Source organism: Balaenoptera borealis (genome assembly GCF_965194805.1).
Source record: "Balaenoptera borealis genome assembly, chromosome: 7".
Taxonomy (NCBI): domain Eukaryota; kingdom Metazoa; phylum Chordata; class Mammalia; order Artiodactyla; family Balaenopteridae; genus Balaenoptera; species Balaenoptera borealis.
Genome location: NC_138864.1, coordinates 116,456,138 through 116,477,154, shown reverse-complemented (window position 1 = coordinate 116,477,154; position 21,017 = coordinate 116,456,138). Strand labels below are relative to the sequence as shown.

Genomic DNA, 21,017 nt, shown 5'->3' with positions numbered 1-21,017 from the left:
ATCTTCTGGCCAAACTACTCCAGTTACTTAAAATCTTCTTATGGCATGACATCTAGGTCTCTTGCTTTTCTTACCCGATTTGTTAGTGTGTACCTCTTTACAGTGTGTGGTCGGAAACAAATGTAGTCAAGGCAGAGAAGAGATGTGGAAGGGGAGATGAGGAAATGAACTCGAGTGCCAGCAAAGACACTACGCAGCTGCTACTGCATGCATGGTTTGTTTGTTTGTTTGTTTGTTTTTAAGTTCTTAAATCTGAAAGAGTGGTGAAACTAAGACAATAGCTTTACTGAGGGTCACAAAGCTGGAATTTAAACAGTCTTCCTAATCCTGAAACTGTGTGCTTTTTATTACTACTTGGATCCAAACAGTTGACTACTGATGCAGCCTGATTGTATTAACTGTTCTGGTAGCTGCATCCACTGCTGGCTCTTGAAACTTGGACTCAACTGAAGTCCCTAGACATAAATGTAATCAGCTGGCCCAGACACATCACCTGGAAGAAGGCAGTTTAATGTAGTGCTTTAAAATTTAAATTTAATTCTGACATGTCCTTGTTTAAAATCTCTCAGTGGCTTCTTACTGCTTTAAGATAACTTGACTTAAAAGGCCCTGCAGAATCTGTTCCCTAGCTCTCCAGCCTGTCCTCCCCTCTGTTCTCTCCATTCTTGGTCACTGCTGTATTATGCTCTTGGTCAAAAGGTGCTAACAGGCCATGCTACACTGTCTTAGGCCAGTGACTCTGAGTTTTACTCTTTCATTTTGGATTCTCGGGAACAGTTTTTACTATCGTGGATGTCAAAAAGTAATAGTGGTGTGAGGTGTTGCAAAAGTGTTAAGGAAGAGCATCCTGCTGAACATTTAAATATTTATTTATTTATTTATTTATTTTTGGCTGTGTTGGGTCTTCGTTTCTGTGCGAGGGCTTCCTCCAGTTGCGGCGAGCGGGGGCCACTCTTCATCGCGGTGCGCGGACCTCTCACTATCGCGGCCTCTCTTGTTGCGGAGCACAGGCTCCAGACGCGCAGGCTCAGCTGTTTTGGCTCACGGGCCTAGTTGCTCCGTGGCATGCGGGATCTTCCCAGAACAGGGATCGAACCCGTGTCTCCTGCATTGGCAGGCGGATTCTCAACCACTGCGCCACCAGGGAAGCCCCCTGCTGAACATTTAAATGCAGGTGTTAGGGAGCTGAACTCCTTGGAGCAACTGGTTTGAGATCTCTAGGGGTAGGTGTTTTATCAAGCCTTAAAACTGTATCAGTATGTGCATCTCTGACTTCAAGCTGACCCCAGAGAATATTGAAGGTATAGACAGCTTTGTCTTGTGTTGAGAATTGTGAAAGTTCCCACTGGGGATGGGACAGTAAGCAACTGTATTCGAACAGTGAGACTGTTTCAAATGAATAACCAATTACCAACTGTGGATACTTTTATAGATACTTTGAAGCATGATTATACTAGTGGTGATTACAATGAAATTATTGATTTGTTGGGTTGTTGGCTTTTTTTAAGTGTTAATCTCTTCATTTATGCAGTCAAAAAGTACCTATTGGCACAAGTGGTTTAACTCAAATTTGTCTTATGTGGTGCTCAGACAGCTTCAGAGCTTGCAGAAAGTTGCCCTGTAGTTGAGCAAAAGTTCAGACCTAGTTAGATTAAGTTAAACCTGATAACAGTTGAAGTTAGGTTAATTATAGTTAGAATTTGACTTCCTACTACTATATTCTTATGTTTTGTTACGGACTGAAACCCTAGGGCAGTTTAGGATCTTCTTGATGATTATAGCTGTTCCACCAAGATGTTACATTTTTTCTTTCTATGTCACATAGAAGGTATAAATGCCAGTAATTTTTTAAAAATTAATTAATTTTTGGCTGCGTTGGGTCCTCCTTGCTGTTCGAGGGCTCTCGGGCCACTCCCCGTTGCAGTGCGCCGTCCTCTCATTGTGGTGGCTTCTCTTCTTGCGGAGCACGGGCTCCAGGAGCGTGGGCTTCAGTAGTTGTGGCACACAGGCTCAGCAGCTGTGACTCGCAGGGCTCCAGAGCGCAGGCTCAGCAGTTGTGGCGCACGGGCCTAGTTGCTTCGTGGCATGTGGGATCCTCCGGGACCAGGGCTCGAACCCGTGTCCCCTGCATTGGCAGGCGGATTCCCAACCACTGTGCCACCAGGGAAGCCCTGTGCCAGTAATTTGAATAGAACCTTTCACATTTCAATTTGGGGCAGCCGCCTTCAAGGCTCCTTTAGGTAAATATGAGTCTCTTTTCTATATATCCTTCAATCCAGTGGACAAGTGGAGTGCACTTACTGCTATTCTACCTTTCACCTCTAGATACTTGACACACCCAGGAGATAGGCACTTTTTCCTTACTCTGGATCAGCTGTACATAGATGCATATTTGGGGCAGTTATGGTCTGCCAACATGAAATCTTCATAACTCTGCTCAAGAGAAAGAGACCAAAGTCAGTGATGGGAGGGAGGATGCAAGGGGTGGTGGTGGTTCTACCCACTTTACAAGATCAGGATTATCTACAAAAAATAAAGACCTTTATCACTTCCCTGATCCACCTAGTTACTTACAGATTGCTGCTTGGCCCCCCGCCCTATTTCCAGTTTAGTTGGTCTGAGGTGAGGTCTCAAAAGTTGCACTTGTAGCAAATTCCCAGGTCCTCTTAGAAACTGAGTCATTCTCTGATACTTGGTTTTTGGAAACTGCTAGTTAGGTACACATGTTCTTCAGAACAAGAGTCTGCTAAATGAAGGACAGAAAGTGATTTCACTTTGCCTCTACCTTTGCAACAACTTTTACTTGTATTTTCACATGTGGCTTTTAAAGAATTAAAATGGTTTCTCCAAGAATTGAAACATATACAGTAGTCTGACCCGTTCAGGTTTACGTTGTTTCTTGCTTATCTTTGATTTTTTTTCAGATAGAGCTGCCGTTATGGCTGAAGTTAGTGGAAAACAAGAAGCTACGTCTGTAGGACTGTAAAATGAGAGCAGTAGTCAGACTTAACCCGCAGAGACTAGATTAATGATGACCTCAAAGTTTAAATTGGTGTCTGTATCTATAGGCAACCTTCCTGTGGTACCATCATGGATAATTTTATGGTCATATGGTCTAGTTCTACTTTCTTTGTGTTCATGACTCGTATTTGTGTAAATAGACTATAACAGTAGAATATAGTATTAGTATATAGTGCTCCTGTGTTATTAGAATATATTGGTCATGAATTGTTTGAGTACTGACTTGTAAACCAACTTGTGGTTCTTTGTCTCACAGGTATTTCATGCATGGGGTTTGTAAGGAAGGAGAAAACTGTCGATACTCACATGACCTCTCTGACAGTCCATATGGTGTAGTGTGCAAGTATTTTCAGCGAGGGTACTGTATTTACGGAGACCGCTGCAGGTAAGAATTTGTTTCCAATTCAGTTTTGTTCAGGGGTGGATGGAGAGGTTGGCAGAAAAAAATGAGAGTAAAATACGTAATTCCAACAACTTTGTAAATAATAGATTTAAAATAGTCCTTTTTTTTTTTTTTTTTTTGCCACGCCTCGCAGCTTGCAGGATCTTAGTTCCCCAACCAGGGATTGAACCCCGGGCCATGGCAGTGAAAGCACCAAGTCCTAACCACTGGATCGCCAGGGAATTCCCTAAAGTAGTACTTTAAAAAGTGCTCATTAGAAATGTTAGCACACTGACAGATCTTTCTCTTGGACGGAATGTATTACATTTAAAAAATGAGTTTATAATACAGTCCTAAGTTTAAATAGTGCCTGAGGAGCAACTTCCAGCAAACCTATGGATAGGGTATGGTGAAGGCGTGTTTGTTAATGGCATTTCCTCCTTTTTTAAAAAAATTATTTATTTATTTATTTTTGGCTGTGTTGGGTCTTCGTTGCTGTGCGAGGGCTTTCTCTAGTTGCGGCGAGCGGGGGCCACTCTTCATCGCGATGCGCAGGCCTCTCACTGTCGCGGCCTCTCTTGTTGCAGAGCACAGGCTCCAGACGCTCAGGCTCGGTAGCTGTGGCTCACGGGCCTAGTTGCTCCGTGGCACGTGGGATCCTCCCAGACCAGGGCTCAAACCTGTGTCCCCTGCATTGGCAGGCAGATTCTCAACCACTGTGCCACCAGGGAAGCCCAATGGCATTTCCTCTTAAAGACCAAGAATAAGGTTAATATTTGACCAGTTGGGACTAGTTTCAGTTGTTCTCTATTAGTATGAATTATGGGGAGAAAATGGGATCATAGGCATTTGGAACAGTGTATTAGGTTACTAGTTAAGAGGGCTTGTCATTCCAACTAAACTTTCATAAACCACTTGAGCTCGCAAGACTAAATTTTAAGCCAAGATTTACAGAAAATGCTTCAGAACAGTCTCTAGTATCTATCTCAGAACTGTGGAAAACCAAGAGGGATTAGTTATTAAGTAATCTCTATCATTATTCATTGAATTGGTACCATAATCCTGTTAAATTGCAATTCAGCAGTAGTGGGTTCTGTGGGTTCTGCTAGCAATTGGGTAGAGCTTTTCTTCTCTTTTTCTTTTTGGCCGTACTGCGCAGCACATGGGATCTTAGTTCCCTGACCAGGGAACCAAACCCGCACCCCCTGCAGTGGAAGCGCCAAGTCCTAACCACTGGACCACCAGGGAAGTCCCAGTTAGAGCTTTTCTTTATCTTCTCAGTTTAGAAAATATCTAAGTGTATTATCTATTGATGTTAAACAAGTTACCCTGAAAATCAGCAGTTTGAAAACAGCGAACATTTATTATCTCATATTCTGGAGTCTGGAATCTTGGAGTGGCTTAGCTGGGTGGGTGGTTCTAGCTTAGAGACTCTCAAGAGATTGTGGCCAAGATTTCAGCCAGGCCTGCCATCATCTGAAGTCTCAGTGGGGGCCTGAGGACCACTTTGAAGGTGGCTCACTCACACATCTGTTGGTGGGAGGCCTTAGTTCCTCGCCTTGTGGACATTTCCCTAGGGCTGCTTTAGTGTCCTCACACTAACTTGTCCCCAGAGTAAGTGATTCAAGAGAGACAGCAAGGACGAAACCACAATACCTTTTTATGACCTAGTCTCAGAAGTCACACACTGTCACTTCCACTATATTCTGTTTATGACAAGCGAGTCACTAAGTCCAGCCCACTTTCAAGGGGAAAGAAATTGGCCTCCACCTGTTGAGGGGTGGGGGACTGTCAAAGAATTTCGGGCATATTTTATTTTATATATATTTTTTTTTTTTAAGGTTTTTTAAAAAAATTTATTAAAAAAAATTTTTTTTTTTTTTGACTGTGTTGGGTCTTCGTTGCTGTGTGGGCTTTCTCTAGTAGCAGTGAGCGGGGACTACTCTTTGTTGCGGTGCGCGGGCTTCTCATTGCGGTGGCTTCTCTTGTTGTGGAGCACGGGCTCTAGGCACGTGGGCTTAAGTAGTTGTGGCATGAAGGCTCAGTAGTTGTGGCACACGGGCTTAGTTGCTCCGCGGCATGTGGGATCTTCCCGGACCAGGGCTCTAACCTGTGTCCCCTGCATTGGCAGGCGTATTCTTAACCACTGCGCCACCAGGGAAGTCCCAGGCATATTTTAAATGATCACACTAGGTAAGATATTTTGACAGTGTCATAGCCAATTTTAGCATCCTATTATCAGAAAAGAATTGTGTCAACTATTGGGTTCAAAAGCTTAGAGTTGAAAAGACTAAGAAATTATTGACGGGTGGAATATTGATGTTAGGTTATCTCACATCTGTTTTACTTAGGAAATCTAGTAAGGGTAGAGAAGAAGGAAGATTCTTTCCATGTAACTGTAGGAAGGATCCCAGAAATGGAACCCCTGGTATCTGAGTTTAGTGGTCATTTTGCCCTCTGCTGATTATTTTCATTGCAATATTGCTAGAAGGAAAAAACTGATACAATGACACTCAAAAAAAAAGCCAAAAACTAAAAAACCCAGATATGTCTTTTGTAGTCAGTCACAATATTAAAAAGGGCAATAGGTGTTAGAAATCCATCCTACTGTGAATGAGCGATTCTTTGTAGTAGGATGGTCTCTGCAAGATTTTTTTAAAAAATCTTTATTGGAGTATAATTGCTTCACAATACTGTGTTAGTTTCTGTTGCACAACAAAGAGAATCAGCCATATGTATACACATGTCCCCATATCCCCTCCGTCTTGAGCCTCCCTCCCACCCTCCCTATCCCACCCCTCTAGGTCATCACAAAGCACCAAGCAGATCTCCCTGTGCTATGCTGCTGCTTCCCACCAGCCAACTGTTTTACATTTGGTAGTGTATATATGTTGATGCTACTCTCACTTCGCCCCAACTTTGCCCTCCCACGCCATCCATGTCCTCAAGTCCATTTTCTTTGTCTACCTCTTTATTTCTGCCCTGCAACTAGGTTCATCAGTACCTTTTTTTTTTTTTTTTTTAGATTCCATATATATGCGTTAGCATACGGTATTTGTGTTTCTCTTTCTGACTTACTTCACTCTGTATGACACACTCTAGGTCGATCCACCTCACTACAAATAACTCAATTTTGTTTCTTTTTATGGCTGAGTAATATTCCATTGTATATATGTGCCACATCTTCTTTATCCATTTTCTGTAGGTGAACAGTTAGGTTGGTTCCATGTCCTGGCTATTGTAAATAGTGCTGCAATGAACACTGTGGTACATGTCTCTTTTTGAATTATGGTTTTCTCAGGGTATAAGCCCAGTAGTGGGCTTGCTGGGTCATATGGTAGTTCCAGTTTTAGTTTTTAAAGGAACCTCCATACTGTTCTCCTTAGTGGTTGTATCAATTTACATTCCCACCAATAGTGCAGGAGGGTTCCCTTTTCACCACACCCTTTCCAGCATTTACTGTTTCTAAATTTTTTGATAATGGCCATTCTGACTGTTGTGAGGTGATACCTCATTGTAGTTTTGATTTGCATTTCTCTAATAATTAGTGATGTTGAGCATCTTTTCATGTGCCTCTTGGCCATCTGTATGTCTTCCTTGGTGAAATGTCTATTTAGGTCTTCCGCCCATTTTTTAACTGGATTTGGTTTTTTTGATATTGAGCTGTTTGTATATTTTGGAGATTCATCCTTTGTCTGTTGTTTCATTTGCAAGTATTTTCTCCCATTCTGAGGGTTGTCTTTTTGTCTTGTTTATGGTTTACTTTGCTGTGCAAAGTTTTTAAGTTTAATTAAGTCCCATTTGTTTATTTTTGGTTTTATTTCCGGTACTCTAGGAGGTGGGTCAAAAAAGATCTTGCTGTGGTTTATGTCAAAGAGTGTTTTTCCTATGTTTTCCTCTAAGAGTTTTATAGTGTCTGGTCTTACATTTAAGTCTTTAATCCATTTGGAGTTTATTTTTGTGTATGGTGTTAGGTAGTGTTCTAATTTCATTCTTTCACATGTAGCTGTCCACTTTTCCCAGCACCACTTATTGAAGAGGCCGTCTTTTCTCCATTGTATGTTCTTGCCTCCTTTGTTGTAAATTAGGTGTCCATGTGTGCGTGGGTTTATCTCTGGGCATTCTGTCTTGTACCATTGATCTATATTTCTCTTTGTGTGCCAGTACCATACTGTCTTGATTACTGTAGCTTTGTGGTATAGTTTGAAGTTGGGGAGCCTTATTCCTCCAGCTCCATTTTTCTTTCTCAAGAGTGCTTTGGCTATTTGGGGTCCTTTGTGTTTCCATATGAATTGTAAAATTTTTTGTTCTCATTCTGTGAAGAATGCCATTGGTAGTTTGATAGGGATTGCATTGAATCTGTAGATTGCTTTGGCTAGTATAGTCATTTTCACAATATTGATTTTTCCAATCCAAGAACATGGTATATTTCTCCATCTCTTTATGTCATCTTTGATTTCTTTCATCAGTATTTTATAGTTTTCTGAGTACAGGTCTTTCGCCTCCTTAGGCAGGTTTATTCCTAGGTATTTTATTCTTTTTGTTGCAGTGGTAAATGGGAGTGTTTCCTTAATTTCTCTTTCTGATTTTTCGTTGTTGGTGTATAGGAATGCCAGAGATTTCTGTGCATTAATTTTGTATCCTGCAACCTTACCAAATTCATTGATTAGTTCTAGTAGTTTTCTAGTGGCATCTTTAGGATTCTCTATGTATAGTATCATGTCATCAGCAAACAGTGACAGTTTTATTTCTTCTTTTCCAATTTGTATTCCTTTTATTTCTTTTTCTTCTCTGATTGCCATGGCTAGGACTTCCAAAACTATGTTGAATAAGAATGGCGAGAGTGGACATCCTTGTTTTGTTCCTGATCTTAGAGGAGATGCTTTCAGTTTTTCACCATTGAGTATGATGCTTGCTGTGGGTTTGTCATATGTGTCTTTTATTATGTTGAGGTAGGTTCCCTCTTTGCCCATTTCTTGGAGAGTTTTTATCATAAATGGGTGTTGAATTTTGTCAAAAGCTTTTTCTGCACCTATTGAGATGATCATATGGTTTTTCTTCTTCAATTTGTTAATATGGTGTATCACATTGATTTGCATATATTGAAGAATGCTTGCATCCCTGGGATAAATCCCACTTGATCATGGTGTATGATCCTTTTAATGTATGGTTGGATTCTGTTTGCTAGTATTTTGTTGAGGATTTTTGCATCTATGTTCATCAGTGGTATTGGTCTATAATTTTCTTTTTTTGTGATATCTTTTTCTGGTTTTGGTATCAGGGTAATGTTGGCTTCGTAGAAGAAATTTGGGAGTGTTTCTCCCTCTGCAGCTTTTTGGAAGAGTTTGAGAAGGATCGGTGTTAGCTCTTCTACAGGTTTGATAGAATTCGCCTGTGAAGCCATCTGGTCCTGGACTTTTGTTTGTTAGAAGATTTTAAATTATGGTTTCAATTTCATTATGTGTGATAGATCTGTTTATATTTTCTGATTCTTCCTGGTTCAGTCTTGGAAAATTATACCTTCCAAGAATTTGTCCATTTCTTTGTGGTTGTCCATTTTATTGGCATATAGTTGTTTGTAGTAGTCTCTTATAATCCTTTATATTTCTGCAGTGTCAGTTGTGATTTCTCCTTTTTCATTTCTAATTTTATTGATTTGTGTCCTCTCCCTTTTTTTTCTTGATGAGTCTGGCTAAGGGTTTATCCATTTTGTTTATCCTCTCAAAGAACCAGCTTTTAGTTTCATTGATCTTTGCCATTGTTTTCTTCATTTGTTTCATTTATTTCTGCTCTGATCTTTATGATTTCTTTCCTTTTACTGACTTTGGGTTTTCTTTGTTCTTCTTTCTCTAGTTGTTTTAAGTGTAGGGTTAGATTGTGTATTTGAGATTTTTCTTGTTTTTTGAGGTGAGATTGAATTGCTATAAATTTCCCTCTTAGAACTGCTTCTGCTGCGTCCCATAGGTTTCGGGTCGTGGTGTTTTTGTTGTCATTTGTTCCTATGTATTTTTTAATTTCTTCTTTGATTTCTTCAGTGATCTCTTTAGCCTCCATGTATTTTTGTTTTTTACAGTTTTTTTCCCGTAATTTACTTCCAATCTCATAGCGTTGTGGTCAGAAAAGATGCTTGATATGATTTCAGTTTTCTTAAATTTTCCGAGGCTTGATTTGTGACCCAAGATGTGATCTATCCTGGAGAATGTTCCATGTGCACTTGAGAAGAAAGTATATTCTGCCACTTTTGGGTGGATAAATATCAATTAGATCTGCCTGGTCTGTTGTGTCATTTAAAGCTTGTGTTTCCTTATTTATTTTCTGTTTGGATAATCTGTCCATTGGTGTAAGTGGGGTGCTAAAGTCCCCTACTATTATTGTGTTGCTGTCGATTTCTTCTTTCATCGTTGTTCGCAGTTGCCTTACGTATTGAGGTGCTCCTGTGTTGGGTGCATAAACATTTATCACTGTTACATCTTCTTGGATTGATCCCTTGATCATTATGTGGTGTCCCTCCTTATGTCTTGTAACAGTCTTTATTTTAAAGTCTATTTTATCTGATACAAGTATTGCTACTCCAGCTTTCTTTTGATTTGCATTTGCATGGAATATCTTTTTCCATCCCTTCACTTTCAGTCTGTATGTGTCCCTAGGTCTGAAGTGGGTCTCTTGTAGACAGCATATATATGGGTCTTGTTTTTGTATCCATTCAGCCAGTCTGTGTTTTTTGGTTGGGGCATTTGATCCATTCACATTCAAGGTTATTATCAATATGTATGTTCCTATGACCATTTTCTTAATCATTTTGGGTTTGTTTTTGTGGGTCTTTTTCTTCTCTTGTGTTTCCTGCTTAGAGAAGTTTCTTTAGCATTTGTTGTAAAGCTGGTTAGGTGGTGCTGAATTCTTTTAGCTTTTGCTTGTCTGAACAGCTTTTGACTTCTCCATCAAATCTGAATGAGATCCTTGCTGGTTAGAGTTATCTTGGTTGTAGGTTTTTCTCTTTCATCACTTTAAGTATATCCTGCCACTCCCTTTTGGCCTGAAGAGTTTCCGCTGAAAAATCAGCTGATAACCTTATGGGGATTCCTTTGTATGTTATTTTTTGTTTTCCCTTGCTGCTTTTAATATTTTTCTTTGAATTTAATTTTTGTTAGTTTGATTAATATGTGTCTTGGTGTGTTCTTCCTAGGATTTATCCTGTATGGGACTCTCTGTGCTTCCTGGACTTGGGTGATATTTCCTTTCCCATGTTAGGGAAGTTTTCAACTATAATCTCTTCAAATATTTTCTCAGACCCTTTCTCTTTCTCTTCTTCTTTTGGGACCCCTATAATTCGAATGTTGGTGCTTTTAGTGTTGTCCCAGAGGTCTCTGAAATTGTCTTCAATTCTTTTCATTCTTTTTTCTTTATTCTGCTCCTCGGAAGTTATTTCCACCATTTTGTCTTCCAGCTCACTTATTCGTTTTTCTGCCTCAGTTACCTGTTATTGATTCCTTCTAGTGTATTTTTCATTTCAGTTATTGTGTTGTTCATCTCTGTTTGTTCTTTAGTTCTTCTAGATCTTTGTTAAACATTTCTTGTATTTTCTCAGTCCATGCCTCCATTCTGCTTCCGAGATTCTGGATCATCTTTACTGTCATTACTGTGAATTCTTTTTCAGGTAGATTGCCTATTTCCTCTTCATTTATTTGGTCTTGTAGGTTTTTACCTTGCTCCTTCATCTGTGATATATTTTTTTTGCTGTCTCTCTCTCTCTCCCCTTTTTTTTTTTTGAGTGGGATTATGTTCCTGTCTTACTGGTTGTTTGGCCTGAGGCTTCCAACACTGGGGTTTGTAGGCTATTGAGTAGAGCTGGGTTTTGTTGCTGAGATGAGAGATTCCGTGAGGCCTCACTCTGATGAATATTCCCTGGAGTTTGAGGTTCTCTGTTAGTACAGTGGTTCAGACTCGGAACTCCCACCAGCGGAGCTTCGGCCCAACTCCGGACTTGTGAACCAAGATGCCGCAAGCCGCCTGGGGTGACAAAAAAAAGAAAAATAACCAATAATATAGTAAAAAATAAAATTAGCTTAGGAAACTAACAGATATTTTAGGAAGAATATAAAAATAAAAATATAGATGAGTCAACAACCAGAATGTGCATCAGTACCACAATAGTAGAAAAAAAAAGAGGAGGAGGAAAATGAAAAAGGACGGAGGCGGGGAGAAAGGCCTTGGCTGTGGAGAGTGGGGCCTAAGCAAGGGCAAGGTTTGGGCAGTGGGCAGGGCCAGTGCTCAGGACCCACAGGGCTGGAAAAGGCCTTGGGGACTGTGGGGGGGTGGGGCTTAGGCTCAAGGAGCAGAGGTTGGTCTCAGAGGGTGGGGGACCTCACCTGGGAGCCCAGCAGGCTTCCTGGGCTCGAGTGGGTGGGGCAAGCGCCCTCCTCTCCTCTCCAGCTCCTCCTGGAGGGCTCCTCCCATCTGCCTCTCGTGATCTCCCCGGCCTCCCTCCTGTGCCCCCAAGGACTCACGCGGCCTGGAGGGGGGTTTGGAGGACAGGGGGGCCTCACCTGGGAGCTCAGCAGGCTCCCTGTGCCCAAGTGGGTGGGGCAATCACCCTCCACTCCTCTCCCACTCCTCCTGGATGGCTCCTTCCGCCTGCCTCTCCTGACCTCCCCGCCCTCAGGGGCACCGATCCTGTCTGGCCTCCACATCTCCCACTGTCAGTCTCCCTACGTCCTACCGGTTCACCTTGGGGTTCCCCCTGTCTCCTTGGGTGTCAGAGTCCACCACCAGCGGCCAGCAGGTGCCCTAGCTGTGGGGAGACGCTAACTCCGCGTCTTCCCCCACCGCCATCTTGACTCCACCTCCTCTGCAGGGTTTTTAAACCAACTTAATTCCTTGACTAGGCAGTCAGTTGAAAATCCTTGTAAACTGTAGGGAGAGAGGAATTGAATGTAGGCGAGAGTGGACACAGGGCTGTAAGGTGCGCAGCAGAGAGATGTGGAGAATAATATACTGTGTGATAGATTGTGGAAAAGTATGGTTGTTAACAGATGAGCCTCTTATTTCAGAAGAGAGTCTCATATGATTGGACCATAGAGGTGAAATGACTGGGAAGTAAGGGGGTAAATTGAAGAAATCCGAGCTAAGGCCTAGGCTCCATGTGTTAATCAGCTTAGTTTACAGGTAGCTTTGCCAGCCCCAAATGGCATTCCATGTTCTCCTTGGGAGTAAGTACAGAGCCCATCTTCCGCATTACCCTGTATTCAGAGTGGGTTTCCTTGTGGGAGACCAAGGTTGAAGGCCAGGGAGTAAGGTAGGTGCCCTGTTTCAGTGAGGCTCTGATACTTAGGTGGATGCAAGTCACCTAACAAACTGCTTTTTTCTTTTTAGTTTTCTCTTTAATAAGGGTACACAGCTCCGTTTTTGGGGAATGATCCTGATTTGAGCTGAGTTTAGTGCTCTTAGGGTAAAGTGAAAGGAGTTAGGGAAACCTACATCCCAATAGTCTGCCTGAAAGGAAAGTTTGGTGATAATTGGGACAGGCTGATATAGAGCTTGATTATAGACTAGCTAAGGAAGGAATCTCATGGAGCGGCTTGTTCCAAGATTGTTTGTTTCCTCATTAAAATTGTACTTGGGGGCTTAAGCCTACTTGTCATTCTTACTATGTAGAGATCTTTTTATACAACTTGGCCAATGCCCAGGGATTTTGAGTAATTTAACTCCTCATGAAGGGAGTAGTTTATAATGAAAGATGATATCCTAGTTCCAACAGGTCAGAAGTGTTGCTGCATCTGTGTTGCAGAAGGGTTACTGTATCCGTGTTGCAGAAGTATTGCTGCATCCATGTTGCATAATGGGGGTGCTGTTATTTAGTGATGCCGGTTCTTTGTTGCTCAGGACTGTTGCAGGAGATCTAGCATCCTTTGCCCCCACTGCGTAAGTGCCGTTAGAACTCCTAGTCATTGTTTCTGAACACCCACTTGGGAAAGGGACAGGACTGCCTTGGTTGACAACCATTGTTATGGTAGATCTTGTTTCCTTTGGAGTGACCGTGAGGCGTGCGGGATCTTAGTTTCCTGACCAGGGATTGAACCCATGCTCCCTGCAGTGGAAGCTCGGAGTCCTGACCACTGGACTACCAGGGAATTCCCCTTTGGAGGGATTTTTTTTTGCCCTATAGACCTACCAAATCCCATAAGTTAAAATCTTTAAAGGCAGATATCAAAGCTCAGAATGATTGGGGGTGGGGAGTTGCAAGCCAACCACAGGGAGAAATGTCTGTCTTTTGTGTAGAGGTAGAAGAAAAATGGATTAAACTTCCTTAGACAGAAATTGATACTGTATGAAAGTATTTTTTGCAAGATGTGAAAGAAAAACTCAGTATTAGTTTCAGTGTTGCCTCAGTATTAACTTACCTCTTAACACTGTGGCTTAAAGGATCAGCAATTCTGTGTTAATTTCTTAAAGAATTAATAACTTTACAAAGCCACTGTCATGGACTGTGAATCCAGTAGATGTGAGAATTCTCTTTAATGCGGCCTGGCAGACTTTCAGTATGGGGCCAGAGAATTAATATTTGTGGCTGGGCAGGCCATACGGTTTCTTGTAGCACAAAAACAGCCCTAGATAAATACATAAGCTAATAGATGTGGCTGTGTTCCAATGAAACTTCATTTTGGGACACTGAAATTTTATTTAATTAATTTGTTAATTAATTTAAACATTTCTGAGAGTTTATTTATTTATTTATTTATTATTTATTTATTTATTTTTTTAATTAATTTATTTTTTTTCACACACACACTGTATTTTATTTTTACAAGAGATAAATAGACTGACACCAAGCATTGTACATGGATGACCACAACAAAAGCAACAATGATTGCAATTACCAAACATGAAACACACTCATACTATGTCATAATATTGACATTCAGTCCAGCAATCCTCCACTGTAACAGCTCCTTTACTTTGCAGTGAAAATTGATTTGTATATTCTTTGCCTCTGAGTCCTTGTGGGATTTTTTTTTTTTTAATTCAGACAGAAAGTCACAAAAATTATACTCATCCTCATCAGTTCACTCAGTCCCATGTAATTGATTTTTTTTTCCATCTTGATCTTTTGTTAGCACTTTTGTGAGTTCATCAGTTTTTTATTAGACTTCTGAAAATGCTTATTCATTCAGTTCAGCAGTACAGTCAGTTACCAGAAACCTGTACTTGTCAGAGTTTTTTCCATGAATTTCTTGAAGATGAAACCCTTTTATAGGAACATACTTGCAAAAGCATCAGAGTACACCCAGAACTGTCTGTAAATGACAAAAGACTTAAAAATGACCATGGTTAAAGATTTGATGAAAGTTCATAATAATGCAGTTGACAAGAAAATTAGTTATTTCTGAGATATACATTTTAAATTTTTATTTTTGGCCGTGCTGTGTGGCATGCGGGATCTTAGTTCCCCGACCAGGGATCAAACCCATGCCCCCTGCATTGGGAGTGCAGAGTCTTAACCACTGGACCCCCCAGGGAAGTCCTTGAAATTTTAATTTCAGTTACTTTTCGTGTCATAAAATGATCTTTTTTCCAACTATTTAAAAATGCCAAAACCATTCCTAGCTCCCGTTGGGTTTGGCTTGAGGGCCATAGGTGGCCGGTCCCTGTTTTATGAAGAGCTCCATGCTTCACTGAACCATTAGTTTTTAGTAAACTCCTTTCAAAGTGGGAGTGTTGCTTTTGCCTTTGTCTTTTTCTTTCTTGCTTTATTCTTTCTTATTTGTACTCTACCTTTCCTAGTGCTTACTCACAAATTTTTACTTTAGAAGCGTATTTTATATAGATATATTCTGCACTATTTACAGATGTGAACTTTCTTGCTAATATTCTGTGCTTTCAAAAATTTTATTTATACCTTATTGATTCCTTGATAAATTTTCCTTAAAACCAAAATGCACTCCTTTCAAAAACTTTGTAGTATTTGTAATTTGATAGATGGTGATAAGCATTTGAGTCCTATCTTTTAAGTAGTTTTTTGAGTCATTTACCCTGAAATTCTTTTTTTTTTTTAAAGATGGCTCTTAGCTTTTTTTTTTTAAAATTAATTAATTATTTTATTTATGGCTGTGTTGTGTCTTCGTTTCTTTGCGAGGGCTTTCTCTAGTTGTGGCAAGGGGGGGGGCACTCTTCATCGTGGTGCACGGGCCTCTCACTATTGTGGCCTCTCTTGCGGAGCACAGGCTCCAGACACGCAGGCTCAGTAATTGTGGCTCACGGGCCTAGTTGCTCTGCGGCATGTGGGATCTTCCCAGACCAGGGCTCGAACCTGTGTCCCCTGCATTGGCAGGCAGAGTCCTAACCACTGCGCCACCAGGGAAGCCCCTACCCTGAAATTCTTGAGATCAATATGGCAAAGGAGAAAGAAAGAGAACTAAAATATGGGTGTCATATCTATTTCTTAGACCCTTTATGTATCTTGACATTTAGTTTTATTTAATCCTTTAATACTTTCCCAAAGCCCTGAAGGCTTTCTCTATTGGTGAAGCTGGCATTTTAAATTCAAGCCTGTCTTAATTCTGAAACCCGGGTTCTTTTCTAACTTAAAGGCTGTGAAAGCAGTTAAAATGTGAGGATCTGGGGATAGATTTCTAAGGTTCCTTAAGGCTCTGAAACAAACTTCAGAGCGGTGCTGTTTAATAGAACTTTGTGCGATAGTGTGAATGCCCAAAAAGGTGACCCCTAGCTACGTGTGACTACTTATGGAACACTTGAAAACGTAGCTAGTGCCAGGACCAAGGAACTGAGTTTTAAATGTTATTTAAGTATAAATAGCTAGATATGGCTAATGGCTGCTCTCTTGTACAGGGTGGCTTTGGAGTCACAGTAGACCTAGAGCACTACTTACACGTCATCTATAAAATGAAATAATACCTTCTCATAGTTTTTTGATGATGAAGTGAGGTGGTACAAGTGAAAGAGCATATTTCTGATCTTCAGCTGGCATAATTCCAGTCTGTGGGATAAATGCACTGGGTTTTGTAGCTGATATCAGGATACTCAAATTACTTGTACTGCAAAGCAGAGTAGGTTACCTACTGCTTAGGAGTAGGAATAGGAAGATTTGAGATAATATAAGGATAAAGACCAGCTCAGCAAATGTTTGCCATAAGCTAAAGGACAGTCTTTAGTTAAAGTTTTACCTCTTCGTTAGATGTAAACACAGACACTTACAACGCAGATGACCCACGGTCAGTACTGCCCGGTTAACTAATCAGTTACAACAACTGCTAGATACATACTATATGTTATAACACAGTTCATGTACTGCATTCATAATTTATTGTGTCTGGGTGAATCTCTCAGCATAAAATACTCAAAGAATTGTGAGGATTTTCTGAGGCAGCAAGGTGCTTCTTAAAGGAAATAGTTTTTTTCTGTATTTGGGGATAAGGTTCAATGATAATTTTACAGATGAAAAGCAATCAGGAGATGTGTAGGGTAAGAATTTAGAAAAGAAAATTAGGTGAATGGATGGATGTGGGAAAAGAAAATACATACTGCATATTTTGTAAATACTATCTCTGCATTTTAATATTGGGAGAATTTTATGTGTTGGTAAAATGTTTCACATATTTACTTGTTGAATTTGAGTGTCAGCCTTGCTTTCTTAATCAGTGTTAATTTTGACTGCACAATCTCTTTAGCAGACTTGCCATGGGAACGGTAGTCAACTGTCTGAAACTCCTAAGTAGAGTGGAATTTGAAGGGTAATAGATGTTCTTACAGCATGGGTGGGTGAACTATATGGCCTGTAGGGCAAACCTGACCAAAGGCTGTTTTTGTAAAGTTTTACTGGAACACAGCACGCATCATCATTTAGATAATGCCTATGGCTGCTTTTTAAAAAAAATTTATTTATTTAATTTATTTATTTGTGGCTGCGTTGGGTCTTCGTTGCTGCGCGCGGGCTTTCTCTAGTTGCGGCGAGCGGGGGCTACTCTTTGTTGCGGTGCACGAGCTTCTCACTGCGGTGGCTTCTCTTGTTGCAGAGCACGGGCTCTAGGCGCGTGGGCTTCAGTAGTTGTGGCACGCAGGCTCAGTAGTTGTGACTCACGGGCTCTAGAGCGCAGGCTCGGTAGTTGTGGCGCACGGGCTTAGTTGCTCCACGGCATGTGGGATCTTCCCGGACCAGGGCTTGAACCCATGTCCCCTGCATTGGCAGGTGGATTCTTAACCACTGCGCCACCAGGGAAGCCCCCTATGGCTGCTTTTGAACCACAGCTGCAGAGTTGAATAGTTGTAACATGGGCACTATGACCTGCAGAGCCCCGAATCTGTGTGTATTTGACTCTTTAAGTTTGCTGACCCCTGGTTTGTGGCCTTGCTGCTCACACTGGTCCCTGGAGCAGCACACTGGCATGTGTGAGGGCTGGTTAGACTCGCAAAACTCTGGGCTGCACCCAGACTTAGAAATTAGGTATCTGCCTTTTAACAGTTTTCCACGTGATTCATAGGCACAGTAGTTTGAAAAGAACCCAAGGACAGGATGGGGAATATATTCCATCTAGAGGCTCCTGGTTAGACAGTGACTGCCGACTTTTTAAATTTTATTTTATTTTATTTTTAAGATATGAACACAGCAAGCCATTGAAACAGGAAGAAGCAACTGCTACAGATCTAACTGCAAAGTCACCCCTTGCTGCTTCCTCAAGTCTCTCATCAGTAGTTGGACCGATTGTTGAAATGAATATGGGCGAAGCTGAGTCAAGAAATTCAAACTTTTCAACTGTAGGAGCGGGTTCAGAAGACTGGGTGAACGCCATTGAGTTTGTTCCTGGGCAGCCCTACTGTGGCCGTAGTGAGTACTTTGAAGAATAAAAACAAGTTAGAGGGATAGAGAGTAGTTCATCAATTAGCTGAGTTTTCACAAGCTTCCTGCTTCCAATCTTCATATTTAGTCTAATCTTAATACTCTTAAATTAGGTTACCTAAGACTTAACAGATGGAGTCAAAGAAACTTTTTGAATCCCAATAGTAATGAATTTAGAATGTTTTGAAAAACTGAAGCGCCTCTCTCTCTCTTTTTTAAAATTTTTCATTTTTGACTGCATTGGGTCTTCGTTGCTGCGCACGGACTTTCTCTATTTGCGGCGAGCGGGGGCTAATCTTCATTGTGGTGTGCGGGCCTCTCATTGCTGTGGCTTGTCTTGTTGCGGAGAACGGGCTCTAGAGCGCAGGCTCAGTAGTTGTGGCACACACGCTTAGTTGCTCCGCGGCATGTGGGATCTTCCCGGACCAGGGCTCGAACCTGTGTCCCCTGCATTGGCAGGTGGATTCTTAACCACAGTGCCACCGGGGAAGTCCCAAGCCAGTTGCACAAGAAATACGTAAAAAGGTTTTTTAAAAAAATTTTAGAACAAGGCTAATCTTGGAAATGTCAGTATCAGAAGAAATTCATTTCTTTCAAGAGTAACGGAATTAGTTCCATAGACTGCTTTGGAGTTTAATTGAAGTTCTTTTCATTTTTTTCTTTTCAGTTAGTTTCTCAGTTACCTTAGTTATAGTTGATGTGTCTGCCTTATCCGTTTTGGACCTTTACCACACTCTTAAACGTTTTCAGCTGCCCCTTCCTCCACTGAAGCACCCCTGCAGGGCTCAGTGACCAAGGAAGAATCAGAGAAGGAGCAAACTGCAGTGGAAACAAAGAAGCAGCTCTGCCCCTATGCTGCAGTGGGAGAGTGCCGATACGGGGAGAACTGTGTGTATCTCCACGGAGACTCGTGTGATATGTGTGGGCTGCAGGTCCTCCATCCAATGGATGCTGCCCAAAGATCACAACATATAAAAGTAAGTCTTAAGGAAGATATTCTGTTAATAGGTGTGAGAACTATATTTTCCCTTTCACAACATTGTCAGTTCATTTCAGAGAAACGTTTGGTGAATTGAATGGTGATTATCATTAAGTTAGGGATGTTTTCCTTCCTAGGCTTCTTGACTGCTTTATCAAGTAAACTGTGCTTTAGAACCTCAGACTTTGGGCTTTTTTTCCTTTTTCTTTCTTCTTTTTTAAAATAACAGCTTCTCTGAGATTCACATTCTATACAATTTAGTCTTCTAAAATGCACATTTCATTGGTTTTTAATATATTTGCAGAGTTGTGCAACCACTGTTCTCTCTAATTTTAGGACATTTTCATTATCCCAGAAAAGAAACCTCTGGCTCATTAGCTCCACTGCTCTCCATTCTTCCCTTCCTCCAGCTCCTGGCAACAACTGATTTACTTTCTGTCTCTATGGATTTCCCTGTTCTGGACATTTCGTATATGTGGCCTTTTGTGACTGGCTAAAAGATTAGCATGATGTTCTTAGGATTCGTTTGTGTTATAGTGTGTATCAGTACTTCATTCCTTTTCATGGCTGAGTAATAATCCTCTGTATGGCTGTACAACGTTTTGTTTTTCCATTTGGGTTGTTTCACCTTTCAGCTATCATGAGTAATGCCATGAACATTCGTGTGTAAATTTTTGTGGACATATGGTCTTGATTACCTTGGAATAGAGTTGCTGGGTCACATGGTAACTCTGTGCTTCATATTTTGAGCAACTGCCAAACTTTCTCCACAGTGACTGCACTGTTTTACATTCTCATCAGCGATGGATGAAGGTTTCAAACTATGGTTTCCTAAGCCCATTTGCTGCATGAATTTTTTTTTGTTGGGAAGACCCTGTATTACAAACCTTATATTTATTGGAGCAGATTTTGCTTCTAATCATAATCATCTCTTTTAATAAACTTACTTTGGCTGTGGGTGGTGGTGAAGCAGTGGAGTGTGGTTTGACCTCTGCCTCCTCAGCATATTGGCTGTGTGATGTAGCAGGTTGAACCCCTGCATATATTCGGGAGAGCAGTGCCTACTTCAGGGGATTGTTTTTTTTTTTTTTTTTTAAAAGGTTTAGCCTAAGTGTCCATCGACAGATGAATGGATAAAGAAGATGTGGCACATATATACAATGGAATATTAGTCAGCTGTAAAAAGAAACGAAATTGAGTTATCTGTAGTGAGGTGGATGGACCTAGAGTCTGTCATACAGAGTGAAGTAAGTCAGAAAGAGAAAAACGAATACCGTATGTGAACACATGTATATGGAATGTAAAAAAAAAGGTCATGAAGAACCTAGGGGCAGGACAGGAATAAAGACGCAGACCTACTAGAGAATCGAGGACACGGGGAGGGGGAAGGGGAAGCTGGGATGAAGTGAGAGAGTGGCATGGACATATATACGCTACCAAATATAAAATAGATAGCTAGTGGGAAGCAGCCACATAGCACAGGGAGATCAGCTCGGTGCTTTGTGACCACCTAGAAGGGTGGGATAGGGAGGGTGGGAGGGAGACGAAAGAGGGAGGGGATATGGGGATATATGTATAAGTAGAGCTGATTAACTTTGTTGTACAGCAGAAACTAACATACCACTATAAAGCAATTATACTCCAATAAAGATGTTAAAAAAAAGGTTTAGGAAAAAGATAAAAATATATACTAAAATAACTGGTTATATGGGACTATGGGTGACTTTTCTATTGCTTTTTTGTATTTCCTATAATTAGCATGTTTATTAGAGATTAAAATATGTGTA

General features: G+C 41.0%; 1 protein-coding gene across 3 annotated transcripts in view; it reads left to right on the top strand.

Moving 5' to 3' along the window:
- Nucleotides 1-21,017, top strand: part of MKRN1 (makorin ring finger protein 1) — a 30,453-nt gene that overhangs the window by 4,621 nt on the left and 4,815 nt on the right. For all 3 annotated transcript variants that reach the window (XM_082400380.1, XM_082400381.1, XM_082400379.1), the window contains exons 2-4: nucleotides 3,278-3,406; nucleotides 18,010-18,239; nucleotides 19,002-19,228. In XM_082400380.1, the coding sequence (XP_082256506.1) occupies nucleotides 3,278-3,406; nucleotides 18,010-18,239; nucleotides 19,002-19,228 (586 nt within the window). The remainder of the gene's footprint in view (nucleotides 1-3,277; nucleotides 3,407-18,009; nucleotides 18,240-19,001; nucleotides 19,229-21,017) is intronic.